Here is a 14,941-nt window from a genome sequence, read left to right on the forward strand (position 1 = left end):
GTTTTCCAGAAATGGAAAAATAAAAAAACTAAAAGTCTTTGTATTAAGTGAAAATGGCACCATGGTGATTATCCAATGAAAAAACATAATTGGAGATTAAATTACCAGATTAATGACAAAATGAATACAAGAATTAAGGAGGAACTTACAGACTTAACAAGCTTAGCAGCTTTGGAAATGGTCCCAATTCTTTTATTGGTCTTCCAAACTCGTGGGTATCTTGGTCTTGGACCTTTTGCAGCACATACCTGAAATTAGAAAAATCAAAGTCACCCACCATTTCATTTCCTAGAGTTAAAATAGTTGGTTCTAACAAAAAGTTCCATCATGAGAATTTATGATTTGTTAGATATGTTAATAATTTTAATTTCCATTTGTTGTTACGTTGTTTCTCTTTATGGGCACTAATGTGATAAATAGATTGTTGACAATACCCAAATACATCATGCATATTGCTGCATAGAAAATGAGATTTAGAAAATGATATATGTCTTACATGCCACTCTTTATCAAGAGTATTACTTATATTATTACACATTCATATATTCAACAATAGACACATCACAAGTTATAATGGAATTGTTTTTAATTGCTCATGTTATAGAAATAGATGGCATCTACTGAACCCGAATTACCAACATCACAAGAAGCATCAACAGAAAATACTTCTACAAGTAGTTATAGGGGGAAATCAGATCCAGCTTGGGCGCATTGCAAACAAGTGATTGCGGAAAATGGAAGAACGATTCTATTGTGTCTTTTTTGCATGAAACAGGATACTTGTTAACTGTTTTTCCTCTTACTAATCTAGATGATCCTTGTCAATTACTTACTAATTTTTTCTTCTTTTTGCATGCAATAGATTAAAGGGGGTGGCATCAGTCGGTTTAAGGCTCATTTGGCCGGAATAAAAGGACAAGTTGAAAAGTGCAAGAAAGTGCCAGCATATATTCAACACCAAATACAGAAATCAATTGATGAAATCAAGAATAAGAAAAGGAGAATAAAAGAGGAATATGAGGATAATAATCCTTCTGATGAAGTCAATGAAACACCTCATACATCTACATCTCAAAATGGGAAAGGTCGCATAGGCTCTTTCTTCATGCCTAGAACAACTTCTGGTGCTCAACCTACTTTAAAAAGTGTATTGCAAACTAAGGAAATGATTGAGAAATGTGACCTAGCCATATCAAAATGGATGATTGATGCTTCTGTGCCATTCAATGCTGTTAACTCAGCATACTATCAACCCATGATTGATGCGATTTGTAGCATGAATCCAGGTGATAAAGCTCCAAACTTTTATCTTGTTCGTGGTCATTTATTAAATAAGTGGATTGAAGATGTGAAAATACTTGTCCGGCCGGTTCATACATGTAATTTTAAAGAACCCCACATAGGCACATACCACATAGAATTAGAAGATGATGATGATGCACAACTAATAACTATTTCATTTTTATTTTTTTTCATACATGTAATGTTTTTTATTGCATTATCAGTTTTGGTTCTAATAACTAATTTGTTTTATTGTTAACTTGTATGAAAATTGATGTATGAAAAAATGATATTGTTGTAGATCAATTAAATTTAGAAGATGATGATGATGCACAACTCAACCCTGTGGAGAATGTGAACCTAGTTGAAGACAACATTAGTCAAGCTTTGGACTTAAATGGTGAAGAAATGGAAACTCAATATGAAACAACTTTGACTCCTTGGTGTTAAAGTTTTAAATATATAATATGTTTTGTAGACTGAGTTATGAAATTCCGTCATATGTTTCGAGTTTGTTAAGTAAGACAAATACTTGTGAATTACTATTTGTATTTGTAATTTAGACTTTGGATTTATTAAAGTTGTTTGTCTATGAGAATTCTTACTTTGACTATAAATATGGATTATAAATTTGAGTATCTACATATTAGATAATTTTTGTTACAGGATTACACTTTACACACACATATATATATAAGCATGTATGTCCGGTTTAACTGGTTTAATCTCATGCGGTTTAATTACTGAACTACTGGTTGAACCACTAAACCAGTACCCTCACCGGTTTGATGACCGGTCCGGTTTTAATAACATTGGTTATAAGTAGTTTGTATAAAGCCAAAACTATAAATAACTAGTATGACATAATTTTTCACATTCCAAAATTACCATTTTATAACTCCTCCAATACTAATCATCGTAAACTTCCAAATATTAATTTTATTCTTTTTTCACAATACATCATTATTCTTCCATGCATTTTCTTATTTTTATTTTTTCTTCTTCAATTCTATATTTGATTAATCTTCTTACATCTTTGGTCTCTATTAAGTTTCTATGTAACATTTCTTATATTAAATTATTTTTCTTTAAATAATGTAACACAAAAATGATATATATCAGAAAAATAAGAATGTGGGTCGATAGGCACTAATTATTCATCAACATGCTAGTGTATTGTGAATTGTAAAATCTCAAATGTTAGTGTTTGATTTTGTGAGTAATATCTATTACCAAGATAATCACGTATATTAAAATATGTTAATTTTTTATTGATTGAGTATTTAGGTAAGGGATTGAATTATTAAGCTATGGATTTATATTCATTGCAAAAAAAAATTAATTGGGATTTTGATGATAGAAAATGACATGAATTTATGTATTATTTGTATATGTTTGATATTAGATATAAATGTATGTATTTGTTTATACATGTGGAGGGTCATATTATCTTTTGTTGTATTGTGCTACTTAGATTCCATTTTAACGTTATAATCTATCTAAACCTACATAGTTGATATTTGTTATGAAAAATGTAGGTCAAATATCTTACCATTGTTAGCAAGTGATATATTATGATTTTGTTTCTTATTTTGAGTCTTAAACCATTTTTAACAAATTATGTATTTTATTTTGAATAAAGCTCGAGATAACTTTTGTTATCAGCCCAAAAAAAAGACAGAGAACAAAATTATAGCTATCTGCTATATAAACAGTAACAGCAATATTCAGCAGCAGATTTAAAGAGCAAAAACTAGGCACAATATCACAAATACGGAAGCTACAATCCAAAGTCAATTCGTGTTTGACAAATATTATTGAAATTCATATGCTAAAAAGAGAATTATAATGATATAAGTGCAAGTGGCAGGCGTAATGCCTCATTTGACAAATGAAATATTTTAACATCCCTTATGTTGAACTTCTTTTCAAAAGGTTTAAAATTTTCTTTAATATTCAACTAACTCCAATTTAGTATTACTAAACTTTTAATGTAATTTCACACTAAAATGTCAAGCTTTATATTTCAAAAAAATGGGGTGTTAGAGTATGTCAATAACAGTCTCCTCATAAACATCTTACTCAATATAATCGGTACCTTTTGCAACAGTAAACTTCGCATGTGCGCTATGAACCCTTCAATCATGTTCACAAGAGCGCTTCAAACCTCACAACCTCTCCACTTTCTCTCTATAAGACAAAACATGAATAATGGTGTGATTTAATAAAGTGTAGTAACAATATATGTACTTTTGATAGTGTAGAATGTAGATGTTCAAGTTTAGGCTTTAAAGCATCATGTGAATCACTATAAAGGATTTAGGCAAACTTTATAATCACATAATTGATGACTTAAATGAACAAATAAGTTGCTAGAGTTTTTATATAGCTTATGCTTACTTGTGTTATTCATTTTTATGCAGCTTTTGTTTTATTTAGAGTCTCTAACATACATGACCATTTGTAACCATTAAATATTGTTTTTTTGTCAAATTAATCAATTCTAACATATAAGTAATTCATTACTTAACTTCAAAATTAGGAATTTAAATATTATAAATATAGGAAATGATTTCCCAACACTTCAAATAAATTACCTCATTATTGACAATGATTTTGACATCTTTAGAATCGACTATCATCAACTACAATTACAAAATTATATAAAAATCGAATTTTTCATTTAATCATCATTAATCAATTTATAATAATTTGACGTTAGGACGAATTTCCACTTGTACTTGGTCAATTAGAATGGAACACATGAACCACTAATTTTTCAATTGGTATAATAATATGATCTGGTGTGACCTATTAATTATATGCTTATTTATTAAGCATTATTTCACTAGTCATATCTCTATTTCCTTTTAATTTATTTTAAATATATGTTAGATCATATTATTTTAATTAAGTTATATCAAAATTAATCATCATTTCTTAAACTATATAGATATTATTAATTTTTTTAATTTTTTTTGGATTGTCAATGGTATCTCCTCAATGTATAGGTAATGAACTAATACCTTTCAGTATGTGGGGTTGCCTCTCCCAACAATTATCATTCAAAGGGATCAAATCCTTGACCTTTTAGTTGTTTGGAGATCTAGCACGTCCTTATATATATTACTAGATCAATACCTTATTATTTTTAAGGGAGTGAATTCATTTACTTCACACGTCTTTGTCAATTTTAGGGAAATCTAATGGTTTAAATATACTCAATATTTCAAATTATTAGATTTCTCTAGAATTGATGGCTAAGATGTGGAGTAAAATTTTTAAACTAAGAGTAAGTGAATTTCTTTTTTTTTTAATATAAGATAGAGTTAAATTACACTGACACCCTATGAGTTTCAATGAAATTACACAAATCAAGTCTTTGTTTTTTACATATATAAAACACCCCTAATTTATATACATACATTACGTTCACTACCGATGCATGAGAAATAAGTGTGATAAAACAAAAAAGTGATAAATGTAATTAAATTAAATAAAACATGGTATATTGTTGAAACAAGTTCAAATATTATAGGAGTCAATACATTTTCATTATTTTTTGTTCGTTATAATATAGTATAATAGTAATTTGAACAATAAATCCTTAGAATTACTGATGCATTTTGTAAAAAAAATAATGAAAATGTATTGACTCGTGTACTATTTTGACTTGTTTTCATAATATATTATATTTTGTTTAACATAATTACACTTATCATAATTTTTTATTTAAAATATACATGTATTTCTCATGCATGGGTAATCAATGTAATGTATATAAATTATGGATTTTTTGTAGGTGTAAAATATGGAGGAGTGATTTGCTTAATTTCACTAAAACTCAGAAGATGTCATTATAATCTATATCTATAGTTATTATAAAGAGAAAATATGGTGTAACCACCACCATTCACTAATTTGTAATTCATTGTTTCCTCCTTGCTATATTCTATTTTCTACAAGAACAAAAACATATAATAAGTGAACTACACTAACATCTATGAGTTTTAGTGTAACTATATATAAACCACACAGACCTTTTTAAAACTTACACAAATCACCCATAATTATATATATATATATATACATTATATTGACTGCCCTGTAAGAGAGATAAGTGTAATTTCTTAAACAAAAAATTGTGACAAATGTAATTAAGTCAAACAAAACATGGTATATTGTGGAAACAAGTCCACATGGTATATTGTGGAAACAAGTCCATATGGTATAAAATTTGATGTATATTCATTATGTTTTATTCGTTACAATCTGCATCAATAAGTCTAAAGAAATGTTTAAATTACTCTCCTACTATATTGTAATTAATCAAAATAATTAATAAACATCGACTCCTATACTATTTGGACTTGTCTTTACGATATACTATATTTTGTTTGACTTAATTACACTCGTCATCATTTTTTATTTAAGAAATTACACTTACCTATCTTACAAGGGTAGTTAGTGTAATGCATATATAATCAAGTGTGATTTGTGTAGGTTTTAAAAAGAACTGAGTAATTTGTGTAATTTCACTAAAACATAAAATCTAATGCCCCTATCTTATGTCTATACTTATTGTAAAGGAAAAACATGGTGCAACCACCCACCATGGAGTAATTTATAATTCCCTATTTTATACAAAAAAAACAAACATATAATTTAATTAGAGATAACAAAATGAGCATCCATATTTTCTACAAAAAATGTGGGGCAGAGCATACATATTTTTCCCATTAGGCCATTATGCTCGGCAGGCATAACATTATTTGGTACAAGTTGTCCAAACGGCCCAAACAGCCCAAAGGTAGGCACTTTAGCACTTGTAGTATGCAAAATTGCAATGTCCATACCAAAATATCAAATCCCTTCCTTTATCCCCTAATGAAAGGGCACTCATTTCTCGCATGATTTGATTCGGAATGGAGTCAAGTTGAAAACGTATCAAAACGGCCAGTAGGATGAACAAAAGGAAGAAAGTGATGAGTAAGAAACAAAAAGATTTAAAGAGAAAAGAGTTGAGATTGAGGACACCAATAGTTCAAATGGTATTTGTTGAGCATACAAGCCAAAATGAGTAGGAGAGACCTTTCAACTTTAGCATGACAATGCTTTTAGGGGTGACTTAATTTTTACTTCTAGCAGTGTCTTTACTTTTGTGAGATATGTTTGCCTATATGTAACTTATTTTACTCATAGCCCCGCAAGACTACCTGTTAGCCCGTTTTAAAACGGGTAGAATATGTAAATTTATCTATTAAGGAAAAATAAATATGCTTACATCCGCTTAAATTTTTCGAGTTTTTTGTGGACACGGGCTAAACGGGCAAGACAACCCGTTTTGCCATCTCTAAATTTAATGTCCCTATCTTACAACTTCAATATTCAACAACACTCTACAAATATGATTTTTTTCTAAATTACAAGTAATTCAATCATTTAAAGGTACAATTATATTATAAACTAAAAAATGGGTTGAAAAACTAAAAAATATTAAAAGATATAATAATAGAAGAAAACAACACACATGGCATGCAATTTGCGATGGCCAATCCATCCATGCTTATCTGCATAACAAAGTAACAGTTTTTCGCCGACATCTATTACGCCACGAAATCAACCAAAGTGACGTCGTATTCACCTGTATTTATTTTCACCCTCCTCCCAATTTCATCATTATGACTCCTTGACTTCCCTTTCCACACCCTTCGCCGGAAAAACCCTTCACCGGAAAAAAACCTTTACCGGACAAAACCTTTAACCGGAGAAACCCTTTCCGGCGAGGATCCAAATTCTCGTTCCGGCGTCTTTGTACGTTCTCCTTCTGCATACAATCACTAAACTCAAATTTCCCCTAAATTTTACTGTTGTTTGGGACATGGCCGCTAATTTTTTTACTTGTTCGTTTTTTCAATTCCAAGAGAACCCACTTCTTTGTGTGGAATTAATTGACGTTTTCTTATGGCAAAGTGTTTTTTTTTTCATTTTCTTTTGGATGTTTGCTGATTATTTTGTAATTCAATTGCAGAGTATGGGGAAAATTAGATGGTTGATATTGGTTACATGTTTATCCCTGTTTGCCTTTTCAGATGGTAGAGGTATGATTGGAACTTGTTAATTAACATTTTTCTATACAATTTTTATTTCTCTCATGTTTCTATCTTGTTATTTTTGAATTTATTGGATTATTTAGTTTCGTGTGTATATAATACTGGACACACTAGACATAAAAGATTAAGAATGAATGTATTCGAAAGAAAGTTAAGGTGTATCCTATTGTAGAAAAGATGGTAGAATATCACTTTTCATGGTTTGAGCATGTTTAGAGAAGCCCGAGTTAGAAGGGTAGCCCAGATGGAGTGGGTAGCCCAATGGTTAGAGGTAGAGAGACTATGTAAAGCTACAAGTGAAACCATCGGGAAGGATTTAACTGTATTTGTTTGTCTATAGACATGTTTTATTATAGGATATGATGTTGTTGTTTGATCAATTACCCGAACCGAAAATGCTTTGTTGTTGTTGTTGATAACCATCAATGATGGGGGTCTTTATATTTTATTCATCTTGTCTGGTTGGTGAATTGAAGATTTTATTAGACAGTAAGAAGATAGGGGTATATACTCAGAGGAAAATCAGTAGTAGATGCATACTTGGAAGGATTGTCTTATCTGATACATGATGCATTTCAAAATAGAAAGGACATTTCATTTTTGAGGAAAAAATGTATGCACCGACAATCTAAGAGTTTTTTACACTTAAAACGTACCATCCACCATTCATATTTATGCATCATTGACTCTTAAAAATGTAAGTAATATACATGAATGTTGGATGATTTATTGACTGTGCATACAACTTTCCTTTCACAGTGCATAGATATTACATTCTTTATTTTTTTCAGTTTTTTTTTGGAACAGTCAATGAACACTCACATATGCACATTTATCTACTGCATAGATGAACAAATATAAAGAAACTGTGGTAGTGCTTACCTGTTTGGCAGATATGCTTGAATATATGGGTTTTGTTCTATTTTTGCATTATTTTATATAAACAGAATAGAACAAGATAAAGGGTGGCTCAACGTGAGAGGGTCTTACCTTGTGAGGTATGGAGAGGATAGATGCACACGGCCTTACCTCCACAAGCAGAGAGGTTGTTGTTTCCAAGATTTAAACCTGATACCTCTTGGTCACTAAGCAGCAACCTTAATGTTGTGCCGAGGCTTACCTACCCTCTTAGAATAGAACAAGATATGAGAGTTAAAAAGTGAGACATTTTATTTATGCTAAAAGGGTGGAGCCAAAGAACATGATAGGAGTTTTTATTCCATTATGTTTTATATATGTACCAAACTTACTTATATGTCCCGTGAACCATTGACATTTTCATGTCAATAATGTATTATTCTCCATTTGCAGAACTCAAGGTTTGGCGCAAAAGTAAACTGCCTGAGTACAATCATACACTTGCTACAATATTAGTACAATATGCTTCTTCGGTGAGTCCTATGGGGATTTTATGTGATGAACCTGTAGGGAGAGGACTTATCGTTTTTTATGCTTAGTATTTTTTTCTAATCTTATCATGAAGGGCTGATTCAGGTTTTTATGAAAACTTCAACTTTCAACTTGGACTTGTTTAAGTGGGTCTAATCTGATTTCTCTCTCTCATCCTAAATAAGTTCTTGATGCTATTTCTAGCAGGCCATTTTTTAAAGATATCATCTTTCTTTTAACTATAAAGGATGTCAATGGCTTTATTTTTGCTTTTGAACAACTAAAATGATTTAACAATTGTGGGACCTTCTCACATGTTGACCTGATGGAGAGACTCCTCTCACAGATCAGGCTATAGCTAAAATAAGTCAAACTAGGATTTGTTGAAGTGTATTAGAGTACCTTATAGTTCAAGTCATTTCACTTGCCTAATGAATCTAGAGTATTACATGCAATGGTCAATTCCCTCTTTGTGCAAGGTAAACTGTATAGGAGTTCGATTTGAATTATATAAAATGACTGAAGTAGTTTTGGTCCTTGCAGGTGTACTTGTCAGATTTGACAGAGCTTATTACTTGGACATGCTGTAGGTGTGATGGTTTGACCAAGGTGCTGAGAATGTGAATATTAATTTTGAATTTACATGTTCAGTTCACTAAAATCATTACTTAGCTTTGAATGATTTACATTATAGTATCCTACTACTGGCTCTTCTTTTAAAATAGTTCTCTAATGATCTTTAAAATGGAAACAGGGATTTGAAATTATAGAGTTGGTCGTTGATGTTGAGCATTGCTTACAGGTGGGTGAACTCCCATCACTGAAACAATACTCCTTGATATTTTTACTAGTTAATCTCTTGTAATGTGTTAATGCACTCTTTGTTTTATGAATTATTTTAGGCATTTGTTGGGGTGGCTGAGGATCCGCATGCCATCATCATTGCATTCAGAGGAACTAATGAACACAGGTGGAGTTTCTTATTGGCTTAAACTTAGTTTTCGTGGATTTTGGGCCCAAAATTCCATGGGCACATTATTATTGCAGAATGTGGATCTATTGGGTTGCAGTGTTATATGTGATGCCTAGAAATAAGAAGGATATATTTTATTTATGCATGTGGATTTCCAATGAACAGATATTCACATGCCTGCACATGTAATTGTAAGCTAAGACAATGTGCTTAATTTGATTTTCTTTGCATACAATGTATTATTGCTGTAACAGCATCATAGATTTATTTAAGCATACATGGCTACACAACATGTCACGTTACAGATTTACTTGCACCCGAGCATGCCATGTATGTGACGCCAAATTGATCAGCAATTCTAGTTTAACAGTGTAGATAGCTATCCAATATGCTCGACATGTTTGAGACCTTGTACATTTTGAAGTTTTGTTCTCATATATTGATCTTTGAGACAGCATAATTAGTTCCCTGTATATGAAGAAAACATGCTTGGCCCGTCACATTTAAGACCTTGCAAATTTCACTGTTTTGTTCGTTAAGAGAGTATATATTCTCATATGCATGTTATTTCAAGAGAGCCAGAAAGCACATTGTTTTCCTAGGAAAAGATATATTTTTGTTCTGAAATACTTGTATAAATGAAATACAGTTCTAGTCTGTGAACTATTTGGGTCATTTTTTAGACTTCCATTTTATGCTGAGCTGTTTTGTGATTTCTATATACAGCTTACAGAACTGGGTCGAGGATTTATATTGGAAGCAACATGATATAAACTATCCAGGCATGGATGACGCGATGGTGTGTTCTGTGAGAAATTCAGCCTTACTGTATACCCTGTATCAGTATGAGTTCTGATATATTATAATCATTTGCTCCAGGTACACCGTGGATTTTATAGTGCATACCACAATACAACAATACGTCCTGCAATTTTAGATGCTGTTGAAAGGGCAAAGAAGTTTTACGGAGATATTCAGATTATAGTGACTGGGCATTCAATGGGAGGGGCAATGGCTGCATTTTGCGCACTAGATTTAACAGTAATTATAATTTCGCTGTCCTTTGACACATTATACATGCATGTTTTTTGTGTTCGCAAGCTCCCTTGTTTTCATTGCATAACTATTGTTTTATATTTTGCCTCGGGCAGCAGCATTGAATATCTTGTGGCACTGTTGTATTTTGGAAGCTGTTTATTTGTTTGTCCTTTTTTAATAAAAAAATATATTTTGCTGGTCCCAAAGTCCGGGTAAAAGAGGAGGGTTGCATTAGGGAATCAATCGCTAATGTTATTTTTTGAAATATTTTATTGTATGTGTTATAATAATTGGGTCTGACCCCAACTTAAAAGATATCTCATTGGGGGGATTGTCCAAGTCACTATAAATGGCTCTTGGTTCATGTTCTCAACTGGTTTGGGACTTCATTACTTTAACACACCCCTCACGCCCATGTATGTCTCATTTGGAGCATGGGAGCAATAAACGTTTGTGGGTGGTACAACTTCCGGACTGACTCTGATACCATGTTAAAATAGTAATGCTTAACCCTACCCAAAAACTAGCTCACAGGGGGAGGATTGTCCAAGTCATTAGAAATGAATCTTGGCTTATACTCAACCAATGAGCACTTCATTAATCATCAATCATTAATTTAACAATATGAATTGATGATGGCACTTTTTGAGTAGAAAATGATGGAACCTCAGCCAAAATAGTTGTGTCATGTGAGAAGAACACCAATGCAATCTCCCATTAGTCAAAAGGGATAACATGGAAAATAGTTTGATTAAGGGGTAGGTGAAGCCTAAAAAACGTAAGAAACCTTACATGAAGCCTTGCTCTATTTTTTCTTTTTATGTTTTCATAGAGCTCGAGGGGGAGCCACAGTGCTACAGACTACATCAAGTTGCTTGCCTTGTGAACAAGAGGTCATGAGTTCAAATATTGGAAATAGTCTATCCATTTGTTGGGTTAAGGTTGTATACATCTATCCTCCGCATACCCCACTAGGTGGGAACCTTGTGCACTGGGCAACCCACTTTTTCATAGAGCTCAGTGGGATCATTTAGTGGGACACGGTTAATTTTGTTGCTATTGGTAATAGACTTTGACTTGTATGTCATGGAGCTAGCTCCCTGTAGAATTTGATTGAAAAGATTTATCCTCTTCCATCATTGAAGTGACTGATATTGACAAGGTGTTTGTGGAACTGAATTAATCAAATTGGTTAACTGTCATATTGTTTCAGTGTAATTCAAGAATTGGGGTAGTTCAATTTGTTTCCAAACAACTTATTATGGATCATGGTTTCAGGATATTCCCAATCTCAATGGTTGGAACAAAACTGTATCTAATTTTAACTGTCTTTTATATGTGTTCCATAGTTGTTAATGTTTCATCACTGTATATTTTATGTAATTGGCTTTCTTCATCTAAATCATTATTTCAACAGGTCAAAGTTTGGTGTGTAATTGGCTTTTTTCATCTAAAGCATTATATAAGTTCTTATTTGGTGATTTTCCTATTTTGTAAGGATGAAATAGATAATTTTTTTATTTTGCTTCATATAGGTAAATCAACATGAAAAGAGTGTTCAGGTTATGACATTTGGACAACCTCGTGTTGGTAACTCTGCTTTTGCATCTCTCTATTCGAAACGAGTTCCGAATACAATCCGGGTCACACATGACCATGATATTGTTCCCCATTTGCCTCCATACTATTCCTATTTGCCTCAGAAGACATACCGCCACTTCCCAAGAGAGGTAAACATGGCATAATGAAGTGACAAAATATATTAGACCTGTTAAATTATCCTTAAATTGAAGTAAGTTTGCATACTTCTTTGTGGAATGTTATATGCCATCTGCCCTAGCTCCTTTGATGGTGTGATTAAATACTTTTTCTATGTATTGAAAATTGGAAATATGTTACACACATCCATATTAATTTCTCATATTGCATCTAAAAATCATGACTTGTCTTCCCTGAATTCATAATGCCTATCTCATCTTTTCCGTTGCAGGCATATTCCTTTCAAAGCAAATTTTAAAATATTAGAAATAATGGTTTTGCGCTAATTTGTAGTGACAACTATAATTCGCTACCAATGTCCTTTGTCTGAGTTGTTTGAGACACTAACTCTCCTCTGTATGCCCAGTTATGGAAGAGAGATTCTTATTTTCATGCACTTGTTTTGTTTATTTTCTTGTTGTTCTAGTATCTGAGAAACTGATATGGACTGCAGGTGTGGCTTTATAACATTGGATTGGGAAGTCTCATATACAGTGTTGAGAAGATTTGTGATGGGTCTGGTGAGGATCCAGATTGCAGCAGGTAAATCAAGCTGTATTGTCATAATGCCATCGACTTCAGTCACTTGATCAAAAAAATTGTGAATTGTCACTTTAGGGATTCCTTATATGATATAAATTTATATCCTTGGTTTTGTGTTTTTGGACCCATGTAGTGATGTGGTCATGTACAAGATCCAAAAGAGGGTGTTCTCAATTATGCTTCTGAAATATGATTTGGTTATGTTATGCACAGGTCAGTGAGTGGGAATAGCATCTCAGACCACTTAGAATATTATGGTGTTAGACTTGGATCAGATGAACCAATGTCATGCAAAATTGTTATGGATGCTCATGTTCTGAATCTTAGCTCTAGAGATTCAAGAGGGAACATAATCTTGTCCAGAGATCCTGCAACTCCTCTTCTCAAAATGAGCACAACAAAGTTTGATAATCAGAAAAATCCCATTAGTGTTGATTGAATTGGCATAGATATATTTTGAGATAGGTCCTAGAGGTCAGTTATGGAAGATGTATGCATGTGAATTCTTCATTCTTCATGGTCCTGCAAAAAGGCACTGGCCATAAAGCAGAAGAATATGACTTAAATTGGCTAGGGCTTAATTAAGGAGTTTATGTATATAGTCTTCTAGTCTTGTATATATGTCCATTCTTGTATATATATTAAATGATTCTTGAATCTTGATATTGTTTTATTAAGTGAAACCCATTTGTGGTTTCCAAAGTTTAGTTTTACTCTTTCTCCCATTTTTTAAACTGTAAAATAATTAGTGGTTTTATAAGAAGATTGAATAAATATTTGTGTGATATTAGTGTAAAGATTTATATATAGTTAGTATATCATCTACAATTCATTTATATTACTTTTTTAAGAGTCAATGATAATATACATATAAAACTTGTATACTAGTGTGCATATATTTTTTCTCTTATAAGATTATCATAATTGTTTTAATTTAAAATTATAGAAGAGTTAGGGATTGACAAATGAGACTTTCTAGTATTGCTTGTTTAAATGATTTATTTATAAACGTAGAATAATAAAGGTTTATGGGTAGATTTCAAAACTTGGAATAATCGTTGGTGGCACAATTCTGATCATAATAATAAAATCAAATTAATATAATTTAATTTTTTCCACTTAAAAGAGTTCAGTTCATCAACTTTAACATTTATCAAAATCAAAATGATATGAATTGATGCAGAATTGTCACATCCATAAAAAATGGATATAAAAAAATCTTGACATAATTGAATCATCCAATCTCTATTTAAGTATGAAAAAAAGTTTTAATGAGAGAAACTATATCCACGTATCTCTGCTTCCTTAAAAAAGATTAATTAAACGATTAATTAGTTTTAGTGGAAAGACAACCTGATGAATAGTAAAAAAGGATGGTAAACAAAAAAACATTCATATCACTTCTAGCTAGTGTTACTAATATCATACTCATCATTACATCATTTAGGATATGGACATACTAATTAAATCGACTACAACTGAAGCTACACATATATTTAATATATTAACATGAATGTTGAAAAATAATAATTTTTTTATTTTCATTAAAAAATTAATTTGAAATAAAACAGACCGGTATAATCGGTGCAGTTCAATTGAAAACCGATAGTTATGACCAGATTTAACCGGATTTGACCAGTATGATTACATGACTAGTATAATTATTATATTATATCAATATTGAGATCGATTTATAAGTTAAACCGACCAATATAAACTGATTTTTACAATACTCCTTCTAGTTTCATTGACAATGTATTGGAAAAAAGTACCATTTTTAGAAGTTGTGTCAAAGGAAAATGACATGTCTTCTTATTAAACTCTTATACTAAATCTTATATCCATA

General features: G+C 31.5%; 1 protein-coding gene and 1 long non-coding RNA gene across 3 annotated transcripts; one reads left to right on the top strand and one right to left on the bottom strand.

Annotated features, from left to right (window-relative positions):
* Positions 6,803–13,823, bottom strand: LOC109334433. The gene is made up of 3 exons (XR_002106098.1): positions 13,810–13,823; positions 6,988–6,990; positions 6,803–6,925 (listed from the first exon to the last, which is right to left on the bottom strand). It is a non-coding gene; the product is annotated as an uncharacterized LOC109334433 (long non-coding RNA).
* LOC109334430 (lipase-like) lies at positions 6,957–13,775 on the top strand. 2 transcript variants are annotated; one of them, XM_019570214.1, is made up of 12 exons: positions 6,957–7,095; positions 7,313–7,382; positions 8,706–8,785; positions 9,327–9,392; positions 9,538–9,585; positions 9,686–9,753; positions 10,483–10,555; positions 10,636–10,797; positions 12,330–12,524; positions 13,007–13,095; positions 13,309–13,552; positions 13,591–13,775. In XM_019570214.1, exons 2-11 carry the CDS (start codon positions 7,316–7,318, stop codon positions 13,532–13,534), a joined length of 1,074 nt encoding a protein of 357 aa, XP_019425759.1. In that variant the 5' UTR covers positions 6,957–7,095; positions 7,313–7,315; the 3' UTR covers positions 13,535–13,552; positions 13,591–13,775. The 2 variants fall into 2 exon arrangements, with proteins under 2 accessions (XP_019425759.1, XP_019425758.1); XM_019570213.1 differs by having other exon boundaries at positions 13,309–13,749.

The sequence above is a fragment of the Lupinus angustifolius genome, chromosome LG19 (assembly GCF_001865875.1).
Source record: "Lupinus angustifolius cultivar Tanjil chromosome LG19, LupAngTanjil_v1.0, whole genome shotgun sequence".
In the NCBI taxonomy this organism is placed as follows: Eukaryota; Viridiplantae; Streptophyta; class Magnoliopsida; order Fabales; family Fabaceae; genus Lupinus; species Lupinus angustifolius.

Excerpts from the sequence above, each read along its gene's own strand:
- LOC109334430 (XM_019570214.1), top strand. The coding sequence starts at position 7,316 with ATGGGGAAAATTAGATGGTTGATATTGGTTACATGTTTATCCCTGTTT. Across the intron at positions 7,383-8,705 it reads TGCCTTTTCAGATGGTAGAG|AACTCAAGGTTTGGCGCAAA; the intron begins GTATGATTGGAA and ends CTCCATTTGCAG. Across the intron at positions 12,525-13,006 it reads ACCGCCACTTCCCAAGAGAG|GTGTGGCTTTATAACATTGG; the intron begins GTAAACATGGCA and ends TATGGACTGCAG.